The 16,352-nt window shown below is 35.8% G+C and overlaps 1 protein-coding gene across 1 annotated transcript in view; it reads left to right on the top strand.

The window, feature by feature from the left end:
* C16H8orf34 (chromosome 16 C8orf34 homolog) overlaps nt 1–16,352 on the top strand; it is a 155,879-nt gene that overhangs the window by 81,301 nt on the left and 58,226 nt on the right. The window contains 1 exon segment of the mRNA XM_076836055.1: nt 10,933–11,061. Within this exon segment, the coding sequence (XP_076692170.1) occupies nt 10,933–11,061 (129 nt within the window).

Genomic DNA, 16,352 nt, shown 5'->3' with positions numbered 1-16,352 from the left:
ACATTAGTTCTTTAATGGTCTGGTAGAATGCAGCTGAGAATTCATCTTGTCTTGGGCTTTTCTTTTTGAAAGGCTTTGTATTACTGCTTCTATCTCATTGCTACTTATTGATCTGTTTCAATTTCATTTCATTAATTTTAGATCTGATCTTAATTTTTACCTTTCTTCTACTGGATTTGTTCTTGTTTTTCAAAGGCCTTGAGACTCATCATCAAGTTTTTTATTTGGGATTGCTCTGATTTTCTTATGGGAGACACTCCTAGCTGTAAATTTTTCTTGTAGAACTGCCTTCTTTGTATCCCAGAAATTCTGGTATATTGTATCACTATTCTCCTTTGATTCAAACACTATGATTTCTCCCCTGATTTCTTCTATCACCCACTCATCATTCAAGTTTGTTGTTCAATATGCATATATTCAAATAGTTTCTGTAGTTGTTTTTTAAAGTTGATTTCACATTTTATTTCATTGTGATCAGATAAGACATACACAGAGTATATATATATATATATATATATATATATATATATATATATATATTTATATATATATATATATTTTTTTTTTCTAAGGGTTGCTTTGTGGACTAAAATATGATGTTTTGGAGAAGATTCCATGAGCGTTTGAGAATAATGTATATTCAGCTATTAAAATATAACATATTCTATAGAAAAATTTAAGTCCATTTGGTTTATGATATATATTTAAGTGTGAAGAGTCTGTATTGGGCTTATGTCTGGGTGACCTATCAACTGTGACAGAGGTGTGTTGAATTCACACAATATTATTGTATTGGAGTCTTTGGTGCTTTTAAGTTCTCTCCTTGATTTGTAGGTCATGCATTTTAATTATAATGTGCAATGAAGAGGTGCTTTTCTAAAAATGTAATTAGGTTATACCAACATTTGGAGGCATAAATATTTACTATAATTATGTGTTTTTTTTGGATTGTTCTCCTTACTGTTATGAAGTAACCTTATTTGTCTCTTCTGATTAATTTTGTCTTGAAATCTGCTTTGTCAGACATGAGAGTAGCTACGTTTGCTTTTTTTCTTGGCTCCACTTTCATTATATACCAATTTCCATCTTTTCACTTTCATTCTGTGACTGTCTTTGCTATAAGGTGAGTCTCTTGCAATAACATATAGTTGGTTCTTTTTTATTCCACCCTTCTATCCTATGTCCTTCAGTTGGAAAGTTGAGACCATTTACATTCAGTGTTTTTATTGAGAGATGTTTGTTCCTGTCATTTTGACCTATTTCTAATGTTTAATTTGTTCCTATTTCTCATTTTTTAGCTACTCATCAAATGAGATTGGTCCATTTATGAGCTCTAGGGTTTGTTTTAATTTCTTCTCTGTGGAAGTATTTCCTTTAGTGTTTTCTTTAATACCAGCTTAGTAGCCATGCATTCTTGTAGTTTCTCCTTATCTTGGAAAGTTTTTACATATACTTCAATTCTGAAGGATAGCTTTAGTTAATATAGATAGCAACCCCAGTTGACATTGATTTTCTTTCAGGGAATGGAATACATCATTCCTAGTTTTCCTGAGTTCATGTTGAGAAATCAGAAGTAGCTCTGACTGGCTTATCTCTACATGTGACCTGAAGTTTTCCTCTTGAGACTTTTAAAATTCTTTCCTTCTCCTCTATGTTAGGCATTTTAATTATGTTTCTTGGAGAGCTTCTTTTTTGATCTTGTCTATTTAGGGTTCTGAATGCATCCTGTATCTGGATGTTCATTTCATTCTCAAAGTTTGGAAAAATTAGCTGTTATTATTTCCCTGAAGAAGTTATCTATTCTATTATCCTGTATCTCAAACCCTCCTCAATTCCATGATTCTTAAATTTGATCTCTTAATGTTGTCCAGAGTTCTTGTATATTCTGATCATGGTTGCTTATTTTCTTTTCTTTAATGCTGTCTGAATATTCACGGCTGGCCTCTTTATCTTTCAACTCTGAAATTCCACCTTTAGCATGGTATACTCTATTAGACTTTCAGTTGAACGTTTTATTTAATTTATGATATCTTTCATATCTAATATTTCTGTTTGATTCCTTTTCAATATCTCTATCTCCTTATTGATTTTTCCATTCATCTCCGGTATTGACTTCCTTAATTCATTGAGTTGTTTTTCTGTGTTCTTTTGGAATTGACATTTTTATAGTCATTCTTTTGAATTATTTCTTGGTTATTTCATCCACTTCCATATCTTTGGTTTTAGTTGCTAGTAAACTTATGAACTTTAGGATATGTTGGGTCCTTATTTTTTCACATTTGTTGTATTCCTGTGTTGAGTTTTATGCATTAGTTGGGATGGATTTCTCTTCTACTTATGTGTGGGCCCCTTTCAGTTACAACCTTATTTTGCCAAAATGTCTTAGAGTGATCTATATTGAGACCCCTTTTAGGTATGGTACCCACAGTCTTTGTGTTAATTTTTTCTGGTTTTTTTTTTTTTTTTTTGTAGCAGCCGGTGTCTATGAATGCCACCTGAGGGCCCACCCTAGCCATTCTTCCTTGAGGCCTGGTCATTATTTGGGGTTTTTTGTTTCTTCTATTTCTTGTTTTAAAGTATGACTGAAGTGTGAGTGTCACTATTTTGTGTGTGGAGTCAGTAGCTCTATCTCTTGACTGGGTTTAATTTAGCAGCAGAGTCTCTACCTATGACCTTGTAGGATCCCTATAGATTCCTAGCACCCCATAAAAAAGGAGAAACAAAACAATAGCAACAACTGAAGCAAAACCAATTTACAGCATTAAAATAAATACCTGGTTCTTACTATGACATATACAATAATAATTGTTACAGAAACAGGAGTGGGGGGATCATCAGTTGTCTACCACAAAAAAACAATAAATAACCATGACCTAGGTGTGGCATTAAAAGTAGGGGTCAACTGTGCCATCTACAGTACTATTAACCAAAACAACATGAATGGTGGGGGCAGGAGTTATTTAAACACCTATAGTTTTAAAAGATGGTAAAAATACAGTTCACTAAGGAAAAATGTGATAGGAAGGTAAAAGAAAGGTTAGAGTATTCAAAGTGTGAATAGAGAGAATGCAGAAGAGATGTAACAAGTGATGGCTATAAAGGAGGAGAAAAAAAATAAAGTAGTAACAGGAGAGAGAGAACAAGAGAATTTGGCTGTCAGTGGGAGAAAAAAAGGAAAGAAAGTTAAATAAGAGAAATGAACAATAACAAAACAAAACTAAAATAAAAAATCCTGACCCTCAAAAAACAAGGAAAAATAACTATTATAAATAATACTAAAAATGAGAAAGAGAAAAAACATATATCCACGAACCAATCAGCACAGCAAGAACACCAAAATAAATAAATAAAAAGGGAAAAAAGATTCTTAATGAAACATGAAAGAATCCTATCCACTGAGGTGTTTAAAACTGTTGACAAGGATGGATGGTCACTGCCTGTGCCCAAATGCCCTTCTCTCAATTTCTTACTGGCAGTTGGGGATAGTGAGCAAGAGCCAGTGTGCACACCTTCTATTCTGTGGTTACACTGAGCTGCTAGCTGGGATCTGCATCAAACTGAAGCTGGTTGAAATAACTCTCAGCTTCCCTTTCCACCAGTGTAAGTAGGATGGAATGAGAAGTGCTCTCCATTGGAGTTTTGTCTGCACAGACCAGATTGTACTTCCAGAGTGGGGATGCTGCAGAATTTTATGAGGGGTGTTCTGGGGACTGGAGCTTAGCTCTGATTAGGACTTAGGGACTTTGTTGGGTGGTATTTGCTCTGGAGAGATTATGTCAATACACCCCTAGGGCCAGGCAAATGCTGATCATGGCTGGAGTATGGATCTCAGGAGCTCCAGCCAACCCTCCACAGGTCTCACACACTCCTGCTGTTACCCAAAAGACTACCTTCCCAGACTGAGTCCCTGAGTATAATCAGACCTGCCTATTCAGTTTCCTGACTTTCTTCAGCTGATCATATGAGCCACTAGACTCAAAAGGAAAGCAAATTTTACTTCTCTCTGTATTTCTGAGTTGAACACACGTGGTACAATCTTCTCTGTGCCTGTTTCACTCAAGTTTTGCTAGATACACCCTAGGCTACAAGGTAGGTGCTGGGGGGGGGGGCGAGTATGGCAATGTTGGCTATGATCTCTTGGAGCTCCTGCTGCAGCAAGCTGCCACATGGCCTTCTCAAGATGGCTCTTGGCCTCAGCTCTCCACTTGCCAGTTGAGAAACAGAGCACTTTTCAGACACCAATTTGCTGCACAGCCTCTCAATCAGCTATGTTTGGGCTGCTTTTTTTGAGCTGAAGGTTTTTCTATGACAAATTTTTCTATTGTGTTTTTCCCTCTGCTTGTAACATCCCTCCCCTCGACAGTAAACCAGGGCTTCTGCAACGACCAGCTTGGTTCCAAGGTACTCTTTCTTGTTCTTTGTTCAGCGCACCTGCACTTTTGAATCTGTAGGAAACTCTGATTTTCCCATATTGAATTTTATTGAATTCCCTCTTTCATGTACCTGGCTGAGAAGCAGTACTCCCACTGCTTGAATTCCAAGCCATGGAGCAACTGGAAACACAGCCTTCCTCAACTCCTTTTCTTTCAAGAAAATTTCTACCAGATGTGTAAGTCTGATAAACAGAGTTTGTATGATAGTCATTTTTGCAAGCAAGGATGGTGTTCGTCTGAGTCCTGGAAGCTAGAAGTCAGAGATTAGGTGTTGGTGGGGCCATGCTCTCTCTGAAGGTACTAGGAAAGGGTATTGTCAGGGCTGTCTTCTAACATCGGGTCAATCTTTGGCTTATTGCAATAACTTCGTGTTCTTCCTGTATGTAGAAAGATATATTTTAAATTAACACATTACCTGATACCCATATTTGGAATAAAACTAAAAAGTTTTCCAAAAGATTGTTCATTCTTCTTAAAAGAAAAAAAAAGGGCTCAAATATATGAACAGTCATTAACTTTCAGAAAATACTGTAATCAATTTCATTTTTAAAAAATATTTATTTCTAAAACTCACTTAAAATTGATTCTTATGTTGATCAGACCAGTTTTGTGAAGAATAAAACAATCTCTTATTCTCTCCAAAAGGTTGTGAGCTTGGTAGAATGTAATCTTCATGAATGAAGGGTACTTTGTTACTTTAATTCCCACTGTCTTATTCATACCATTTAGAATCTAAGTACCCACTACACAGTTTGTGCCATATGAATGAGTGGATAAATTATTACATTAATGGAGGAGTAAATGAGGATAATTTAAGGATGGGTTAATGTTAAAATATATTCTAGTGTTCACAAGATATGAGTTTAGAAGTTAGAAAATTTCAGATAACAATAACAACAACAAAAACAACAACAACAAAACCTAGCACTTATACAATGCAACTGATAGAAGACAAACATCTCTAAGACAATATTATGTTAGCATTTTCAATGGTTATTTGTCATAGTTAAGGTTGGTAAGGTTCAGTGAAGATTTGCCATGTGGTATTAAGTACTTCTGCTACTAGTTATGTAGCCAGTGGAATGGCTACTGGGAGTGAATAAGATACTCACAGAAATTACAAGAATGTCATTTTCCATAATTTTCTGTGCTTGACTAATAGTGTATGCTGACTCTTTATAGCCATTTCATATTTATGATCCAGTTCAGAAAACCAAGATAAGTATATTGGTTTAAATTAATACCCCAAACTGAAACCAACCCTCAGTAGTTTTATTGAGGCTTTTGCATTTGAGGGAGTATTTCTCAGTTTTCTTATTGCTTAGTATTCTTACATTAGCATGGTATTAACAAAGAGAAATAGCTGGATATTTATAGATTTTAGGACAAAAAAGAAGAGACATTGCACGTGTGTAGAAAATACAAATTACATAAATGTAAGAGAATGAAGATAAAAGAACAGTATCTGAAAAAATCACAATATGGAAATACAGAAGACAGCACACAGTGACGATCTCATTATAATCAATTTTAAGTATATCATAAATATACTACTGGGGATAGTTCTTGTATATTTAAAATGAAAATAGAGTACTTACATGAACTTTCAGAGAAGATTTGAGATTTATTGAGTTCTAAAAAACAATTGAAAAGTATAAATAATTTGAAACTGTTTCAAAAAATGTAGAGGTTTATCAATGGGTACTAAGTTACAGTTAGGACAGTTGACTTGACCTGGTATGCTTTGCACTGTAGGGTGACTGTGCAAAGCATACCAATATATATTAATAGTAACATACTGAGTCTTTCAAAAAACCTAGAAGACAGGAACTGAATGCTTTTCCATAAAGAAAATGCTACATGTACTCTCCCAAACTTAGCCATGATCAGCATTTGCTGGCCCTAGGGGTGTATTATAAATGTTTGAAACATCATGTGTACTCCACAAATATATATATAATTGTAATGTTTTCATGTATCGAAAAGGAACAAAAGAGAAAGAAGTGGAATTGCAGTTGTACTCTGAATGATGATGCTGGATTCTCCATTGTAGAGGTTGCAGTTTTACACACTCATTAGTAAAATAGAATTCTGATTTCAACTTAAAGGAAACGGATAAGCAATATTTCAAAAGTCATGAGGAAGAAACAGAAAATTTATTTTTTTAACCCATACAAGAAAGTGTTGGTGGAATTCACATTGAGTCAAAAATTTGACTGATACAATCATTATTCCAAAATTTGGCAGGCTTAGTATATAATAGGCAGTTCTGCAAAGTAGAAACCTCATTGTGAAAAACTGCTACCTCAAGACATGATGGATGGTGTTTTCACTGGAGTGATCTTTCACTCAGTAGTCTTAAGGATCCCCTCTGATCTCAGATGTTGATAGCCTTTGCTGTTAAGTCTTTTCAGTGACACTGTTCCACTGGTTTCCAGTTCTTCTGGGGATAATTTTATGAAATACATTTAAATTGTAGAACCAAGTTTTTAAATGAAGTGTGACCTAAGTAAAGTTTCTAATCCATTAGAACATTTTACAGATATATTCTCATTTGAAGGCTACCTATTGGATGGATGACCTCCCAAATCTCCTTCTAGAATGTATCCAACCCGCTTTTGAAATCACCTTGCACAGTTGACTTGACCTTGATTGAACTGTCACTTTGGTTGTCTTAGATTTGGTTCCCATAAGTCATGTACCATGTATGTATCAAATTATTACAAGTTACGAAAACATCAAAAGAACTTGTCCTTAGTTTCTCTCCATAGTTGTGTAGGAGAAGTTCTTGAGTGTGGTATCATTTTTGTGTGGTATCTTTTCTCTATTGTGCTGCATATACCCTCCCAGACGCAATGATGTAAAGTCATATAGATTTTTAGATCCTCATGATTTTGGGTTGATGGGTCATTGTTTCTCCTGGTCTAACCTGGGCTTGTCCTTGTTGGTGCATTCAGGTGGTGGGTCTGCAGGTTCAGAGCTCAGCTGATGATGGACAGTGGGGCCTTGTCTGGTGATTATCTGGGGAAATTAACCAGGACTGTTTTTTAAAAAATATATGCTCTTGTTCTGTAAATTAATAAGTACAAGAACAAGAAGACAGTAGGACCTTGATAGCACATGCTAATTTTCAGGAAACTAGATAATGCAGTGATGGAGGATGCAAATTAGAGAAATCATTCAAAGAAAACTGAAGTGTGGAACAAAGTTTTGAAGAATCTGGTACAAATATCATTTTATCTGCTCCCTCATCTCAGCTTCTCTCAGCCTTGGGCTCAACCTATAGGGGTTCCTTGGGAAATTACCTTAATGTGACAGCAGCATGCCTACAGGTATTTTCTAGGTGGATCACAATCACCCTGTCTACACTCTACTGCTTGAACATCCAAGTGTTAATATAAACCACTGCCTCTGTCCCAGGGTCCCGTAAACTAAGAGAAGCTTGGTGAAGCAGATACATTTTGTTTTAATTTTAACTTTTAAGTTTATTTAAATGATAAGAGCAATATTTGCTTATTTGGACAATTAAAAAATATAGATATGTGGCAAAAGAAATAGTCACTCTCCAGTTCTCATCCATCAAATTTAATTCTTCCAGACTTAGCTTTAGCTTTTTGCACCTTCTTGTGCACACAGCATATATAATATGGTGGGTAATTTGCTGTAAAAAATTGGCCCTCAACTGTACAAGTACTTAAGCAACTCGTTTTTATTATTTTAAAATGCATCAGGGAAATATCTCCATGGTAATAAACTTAGATTTAACTTATACTTTTTAATAATTTCATGCTGTAGCATGGTGTGAATGTACCATAATTTATTCAGCTCTTTCTCTGTTGAAGGACATTTACATTTTTTCCAGGGTATATGGAAACTATTTGCTGAAATTAAAAAAAAGTAACTTTCACTTTCTGTGAAAATAAACAATTTTGAACATATACACAAGTACAGATGTGCCATTTCTTTCTTTTTTTAAAAAAATTTTTTAGTTGTAAATGGACACAATGCCTTTATTTTTTTTTTATGTGTTGCTGAGGATTGAACCCAGTGCCTCACATGTGCTAGGCAAGTGCTCTGCCACTCAGTTACAACCCCAGCCCAGACCTCTGTCTTTCTTTCTTTCTTTTTTATACTGGAGTTTGAACCCTGAGGTGGTTTACCACTGAACCACATTCCCAGCCCTTTTTGATTTTTTTATTTTGAGAAAGGGTCTCACTAAGTTGCCTAGAGCTTTGCTAAGTTGCTGAGGTTGGCCTCAAACTTGCAATCCTCCTGCCTTAGCCTGAAAAGTTGCTGGGATTACAGATGTGCCCCACTGTGCCCAGTACAGATGTGACATTTCTTTTTGTTGACTTACCAGCCATAAGATTGTTGGGTCATGAAAGGGTCAGTCATTTCTCAGTATAAGAGATATCATCAGATTCCTTTCTCTAAAGGTGGCAAAATGAAATATTTCAATAGTTGGAGACTATGCGCTATATCCTTATTACTAAAATACTTTTTAAATTTTATTTTATTTTCACCAAAATAAAATGTAGCTGGGTAGAGTGGCACACACCTGTCATAATCCCAGTGACTCCTGAGACTGAGGCAGGAAGATTGAAGTTTCAAGGCCAACCTCAGCAACTTAGTGAGACCCTGTCTCAAAATAAAAAAATAAAAAATAAAGAGATGGGGATGTGGTTCAGGGGTAAAGCACCCCTGAGTTTAATCTTCTGTATTAAAAAACAAACAACAACAAAAATCTCTACCTGATTTAAAAAGTAAAATGGTACTATGAGACAGTAGTATCCTTCTTATTCCCGAACTCTTCTCCTAACGTAGAATAATTTTCAATGCCTTTAGATGTTCCTGTTGACTCCTCTTACATATCTAAATGTATAAGATACCAACTCAATTCTTTTACTTTTTCAATTTGGGCATCATCTCTTGACCCTCCTCCACCTTCATTTTTGTGCTTTGAATGCCAAATCCCACCTCAGCTGGGCAGTATAGTAGTTACTCCACATGCTGGTTAAAAATATTCTGTGTATCAATATTATTAGACTATATTAATGCATAGTTTTCACCATTGGGTCTTACAGTGTCCAACTATTATTTTTTTCTAGAATTAGCAATTTTTTCTTTTCTGATTATTTTGTTTTCTATATACCCATCACTATTGCTTTATTCAAACCCTGCCCAAAGAATTAGACCTTCTCAATATGATCAGACACATCAAGTAATTGGAAACTTCTATTTCATTTTATGCTATTTTGTATTTTTCAGAAGGTTTCGGAGACCTCTCTCCTCCAGTCTTCTGTCCTCTTGCTCTATTCTTGACTTCTGGGCTTCTTGACACTTTCTCAGCTGTCTCTTTAAATCATTCTTCACAATCATCTTGAGAAACACCCTTACTTTTCCTTTTGGGCAGTCACTTGTTGCCTGAATTTCAATCTGTACTTTGGCTTACTGTCTCATTTTATTGGAGTAGCTATAGTTGTAGATTTCTGAGAAACAGTGCCTGAAAGATCAGTTCTTGAGTCCTTTGAATATCTTCATTGGTTCTTTATCTGGTATTAAATTCTGAGTCATAAATATTCTTTAGTTGGAATTTTAAAGGATTTCTCCCCTGTCTTCTAGGGCAAGTATTGCCATTGAGAAGTCTAATATCAATTTGATTTGCTATTTTTGTCCACGAAAGAGTTTAGAATATTTTCTTTTTTGTCACTATTTAAATTTTCTCTTGCCAATATGTCTTAAATTGTGCTGGATATTAATTAGGTGAAACCCTTAAATCTGGAAAACAATTAAGTTCTTATATCTTTATTACTCTGACATTGTTCTCCTCAATTAATGGTTTAATGTTCAAATAGTGTGAAATGTTTACTCTCTTGGCATCCCTCTCTTTAGGGACTTAGGTTTCAGTTGTCTCTGCCTTGCTAAATCCAGTTACCACTCATCAGTTCATTTTGTATTTTCGAGAAAAAAACCAAAAATCTTACCTCATACTGTCCTTTCTCTTTCTTCAATTAGTTCTTTGAGAGAGAGAAAAAAATTGCTTGATCATGGCATAATTTTAGTGGGATCTTGGGAAGAAGTGAAGGTAAATACATGTGCTTAGTCTTACATGATTTTTTAGAAGACATTTGTAGAATGTCTTAAAAACATTTGCTAGTTGGTCATAAAGAAGTAATTATTTTTAAGCTGGTAATATAATACAAAATACGCTTCGTGTGTTTCCCTTAAGTTCCAGAAATGATTAGTTCTACATTAATACTTGAATTTCCCTCTTTTAAATAAAATCTGCCAGACTTTCCTGACATGTTCAGTTAAAACATTTTCTTCAAGCCCAACATTATATCTTCCTTTCTGCTGGCTCATAAGAGGACCATCTCCAAGTTAAGCATTTATAAAATTCTGTACATTGATCTTGGTTCAGTCTTTCACATAATAATGAACAGTGAGTTTGTGTGGTTATACAGCATGCTTATGAAATAACCATTTTTTTTAAACATAGTGCCAAGGGCAGTAGAGCATCCTAAGTGGAACTGGCGGACTAAACCAGGAAGCCGGGATTTTGATGAATTGAACCACATCCTTCAAGAGAGCAAGAAGCTTGGGAAAGCCCTTGAGAATCTCTCCCGAAGTAAGTTCATTTACTTGATTATAATTGAAATTCTTAAACATCATTAAAAAGCAGAAACATTCATTACTATTGGCAATGCCCCATTTCCAGCATCCTCATTACAATTCTCTGAAAAACTGAGGCGTTCGAAGGGTGTGAGATTGGAAATGACTGATTTTGCATATTACACAGATTTCTGGGTAGACTAATTACAGAGCATTTGAGGAGCTGTAGAACCCCTTGGATCTGTGTTACTCTATCCCTCTACTTGGTTTTTGCTACCCAGTTCAAATGTATACCTGATGGCATCTTCTTCATTCTTCCTTTTTGAAAAACATCATCATCTTTCTAACTAATAAACATACTCATGGTGTCCATAAGTCTTGGATGTCTTTGAAATTTCATGGATAGTAACAACTGGGCCAGATTCTTCTTAGAATCCTTTCAGAGCCTAGGAACAGTGCATTTTAATTTACTTTTTTTTTTTTTTTTTTACAAAAGCGATAACTGTAATCAGAAAGCCTGGGTTAGAGGTTTTGCTGTGCTATAATAGCACAGTGACCTCCAGTAATCACTTAACCTTCTTGAGTCTTGGTTTTCTCATCTCCAGAACAGAAAGCTATGACTGTGCCTCCTGGTAGGGGCAAAGGCTTAAAATACTACTTACATCCCATGAAAATTTTAAATAAATCTTATTTTCATCAGAGCAGGTGAACAAGCATTTTGATTTGATGAATGCTCTCTCTGTATGTAGACCTGCATAGGCACTTCAGGATTTCAGTGGTTAGTTCACAGTGTTCCTCTCTTTCTCTGGTTCTCTAAGTGCTTATCAGTTTTAAAAATTGAATACCTTTAAAAGCATATTAATATCAGGGTCTTGCTAAAATATTCCTTTAGTGCCATGGAATATTCAGGATTCTGTGACAATGGATGTAGTTCAGTGGTTGCTTGCTTACTATGTGTGAAGTTCAGTCCTCAGCACTGAAAAATGTTAAAAGATTGTGAAATGAGCATCTGTTTCTTTGTTTGCTTTTAGATAGCATAGTTATAATGATTTCATGAATTTTATCACAGGTAAATATGGGCCCTTGGAAGGTTTTAGAAGAAGTTTTATTATGTTATAATTATATGTGGTATATAGTATTATATACATTTATATGCATATTATGCAATATATATATATATATATATATATATATATATATATACACTTACACAAGTATAATTTCCATACCTTTTTATTTAGAACTCAGTCAAGCCTTTCTTAGACTTTTGTGCAATGAAACCTTTCTAGAAGTTAAGCTGCATTATAATAGGATCTTAAAACTTTCCCATTAGTAGAAACCCTCTGGATGGGATTTAAGAAAACCTTAAAGCTTTTGGCTAGATTTTATTCTTGGAACAAATAACAATAAAGTGAGTTTTTAGCTTATTACTGTATTATGTTCATGAAAAGAACTTGATCCTATTAATTTGGCAAAGGCCCCCTATTAATTTTTCTAAAGGTTACCCTTTGGCACAGAGCCTGTGGCTCTTCACAGCCTCTCTTTTCATAAAAGAAGGGTGATTGAGGAATGTGGGTGATTATTACACAGAACTTCAAATATACTGTCACTCAACTCTTGCCCTTTAAAATGCGGCAGTGATCTTACAAGCACTTGCTGTACTGTTGTTAATTTGTAGGATGCCACTTCATCTGTCCCCCAAACTTTTATTACTGTGGATGACTGTATTTCAATTGTTTCCTTACCCAGATTTGCAACAGAAGGATGAGAGAGTTCAAATGTGGTTTGGATGTGACCTTACAGGCTGTTTTGGTCTATTCAGGCTGCTAGAGCAAAATCCACGGAATCAGTGGCTTATAAACAATGGAGATTTATATTTCACTGTTCTGGAGGCTGGGAAGTCCCTGATCAAGGCAGGTCTGGAGTTTGGAGAAGGGCCATTTCTTTATTTATAGTTGGTGGTTTCTCTCTGACAGGGTAGCTGTCTGGGACCTCTCTTATTTGGGCATGAATCCCATTCCCTAGGGAGGAACATTATTACTTAATCACCTCCTAGGTCTCACCTCCTAACCCTGTCACACTGGGGATGGGGATTATGTGTGAAGTTCAGTCCTCAGCACTGAAAAACCTTAAAAGATTGTGAAATGAACGTCTGCTTCTTTGTTTGCTTTTAGATAGCATAGTTATAATGATTTCATGAATTTTATCATAGGTAAATACTGGTAAATATTTTAACATATGAATTTGGAGGGAACACAAATATTTAGACCACAATGCAGGTGATGTTTTACAACCATGTCCTGTGATCAGAAGCCCACGACTTGTTAAGTACTTCAGGACAATCTGGTGAAATGATAAATGCTTGGGGCAGCCCATGGCCAGCAGAATAGATGAGAGGCAGACCTGGGACATTGTTCTTGGAACAAAGCCAGAGCCAAGGAAGCTATCAGGAGAATCAGTGGCTGGACCTGAAGAGAGTGTAAGTCAGCTCCTGTGTTTATGATGGGTACTATGTCTGGATTTGCTTGGTGTTTTTAAGGGACTCTATTTTGTGAGAGTATGGTGGTGGAGCTTATTTGAGAAGAGTAAGAGGAACTCTTTTCTATCTCAAATTTATTTGAATGTCTTTCTGAACAAAGTGATTCTTTCTTTGAATGACTTAATTTTCAGTATTGAGTTTTAACATTGAATCCTTGTCTTAGGCCCAACATGCTCATAGCTAACTTATCAGTAAAACTTCCATGGTCAGAATAAATTAATACAAATGCACATTTATTATTTATTGATGTTTATCTTGCTGTCTAATTGTCCAAATTCAGCAACAGAATATCACACACATGGGTCTAGCAGCATTCTGAAGCAGAATATAATTCATTCTTTGAACTAGTTTGAATCAGTTTGTAAGTTCTTTCACTGAATAGTAACTTTACTGCCTGTGTAGCTCAACTTTCCTTCACTGTGAGAAAATCAACTTAATGGCGGAAAGATTTACCTTAGCTCGCTGTTTCAGACATTTCAGTTCATGGTTGGCTGGCTCCATTGCTTTTAGTCTTGTGGCAAGGCAGAACATCATCCATCGTAGGGAGCAGGTGATAGAACAAAGCTACCTACCCGTGGTGCCCAAGAAAATGAAAGGGAGGTGGAAGGAAGGAGAAGTTTTATAATAAAGCCCTCCTACCAAAACCCACTAAACTATGAATCTATGAATGGATTAATCCATTTGTGAGATCAGAACCTTTGTGATCCAATCACCTCCTCAAAAGCCCCACCTCTGAACACTGCTGCCTGGGGTACCCTGCCTTCAACACATGAGCTTTTGAGGGACATTTATGATCCAAACCATAACACTGCCCATTGTTTTGGTTACAAGGAAGACATGGGAGGTGGAATTTTCTTCCAGGTATCATCAAAAGAAATTTCAGTGCCTTGATATTGTGGACCTTTCTGTCCAATGTCAAAGCCATTGATGGGAAAGGTTGAAAGTTTTCTACTGATCTCCTAATTTTAATAGTCTTTAAGGAGAGCTTGCTTTGCTTTTTCTTGGTTATACATTCTATAACAATCCTACATTTTTTCAGAAGTATTATTTTTTAGGTGCTTTGATAGCAAATAATCATTTACATCCCCTCAAATGGCAGACTTGTCTCAGCCTGGCAGCTGTCTTATAGAGACTTACATATCATACCCACACCCATTTAAGACAAGGTTCCAATAATCCAGTTTGCAAACATAATTTTGATTTCATTAATAATGATACCAAGCTCTCTCTCTTATTGCAAGCTTTTCAGTGTGATGTTTGACCTTTAATTCAGTCTTAAACTGGGGGAGTCTTTGTGATATTACTCCACTGTGAAGGTAGATATGTTAGAGTGACTTATACTGCCTTTTCTTGCCACATAGTCATGATGTGGTGGATATGGTGAGATTTTGGTGCCTGGATTTCTCTCTTTGAAGCATTCTGAACTTTCTTCAGACACTGATTCTCTCCTCCCATGAGCTTGGGACTCATACTCATTCCTTTCAGTGTTTCCCATCACCTGGCTTTCAACTAGTAAACTTTTACCTTCATGTCCCCAATAATGTCTCCTCCAGTGAGTGTGTTTGCAGGGCCTCAGGGCAGCATCCTTCTAGGTGGCTGCTAATGAGGGCCCTTCATTGTCATTGCTGGCTGTACTAACCTTTATCAGTTGGTTAAGGTGGTATCTATCAGGTTTCTCCATGGCAAAGTTCGAACCTTTCCCTTCATTGATAATACATATTTTGAAAAAAGATACTTTGAGGCTATCAAAACATCCAGTTTCTTTTTCTTTTTTTTAAATGTGGTGCTAAGGATCAAACCCGGTGCTTCACATGTGCGAGACAAGCATTCTGCCACTGAGCCACAACCCCAGCGCTCCTATCAAAATTTTAATGACATTTTCCACAGAAATTGAAAAAGTAATCTTAAAATTTGGAAGCATAAAAGACTCTGCTAGCTAAAGCAATACTGTGTAGAAAGATCAAAGCTGTAGGTATTATTCTACCTGAATTCAAATCATGCTACAAAGCTATAGTAATCAAAACAGTATAGTACTGGCATAAAAACACACATAAATCAAAGGAATTGGAACAAATTCATACATTTTCATCCCATGGGTTTTTGACAAGGGTGCCAAGAACACACAATACAAAAGGATAGTCTGTTCAATATATGGTATTAGTCAACGGGGTTTCCATATGCAGAAGAATTAAATCAAACCTTTATCTCACTAGAGATCTCACTAAAAAAAGAAATCAACTCAAAATAAGTTAAAGATTTATATACAAGACCCAAAACTATTAAACGACTAGAAGAAAACATAGGGAAAGAGCTCCATGATATTTGCTATGGCCTAAAAGTTTCTTCTAAAGTTTATATATTAGAAATTAAATCCCCAAATTTATATGTTAATGGGTATTTGGAGGTGATAGTTTGGGAAAGTAATTAGGATTAGATGAGGTCATGAGAAGGCCCCTCGTTGTCATTGCTGGTTTTCTAAAGGCTAGAATGATTTCCTTGTTTCATCTCATCGTGTCAAGCCCTCCACAATGGTAGAGACAGAAGGAAACCCTCGTCAAATGCTGGAGCCACAATTTTGGACTGACAAACCTCCAAAACTGTGAGCTAAGTAATTTTGTTTCTTATAAATCATTTAGTCTGCTGTATTCAGTTACAGTTTCTTTTCATACTTTCACCCTGCATACGTCAGGCTGAGTTCCAATCCCTAGTAACAAGAACAACAAAAAACTCCCCCAAAACAAAACCAACCAAACAAACAAACACAAACA

This window comes from Callospermophilus lateralis, chromosome 16, assembly GCF_048772815.1.
Source record: "Callospermophilus lateralis isolate mCalLat2 chromosome 16, mCalLat2.hap1, whole genome shotgun sequence".
Classification (NCBI taxonomy): domain Eukaryota; kingdom Metazoa; phylum Chordata; class Mammalia; order Rodentia; family Sciuridae; genus Callospermophilus; species Callospermophilus lateralis.
The sequence above is the reverse complement of the archived record's forward strand: the minus strand, read 5'-3'. Positions and strand labels throughout refer to the sequence as shown.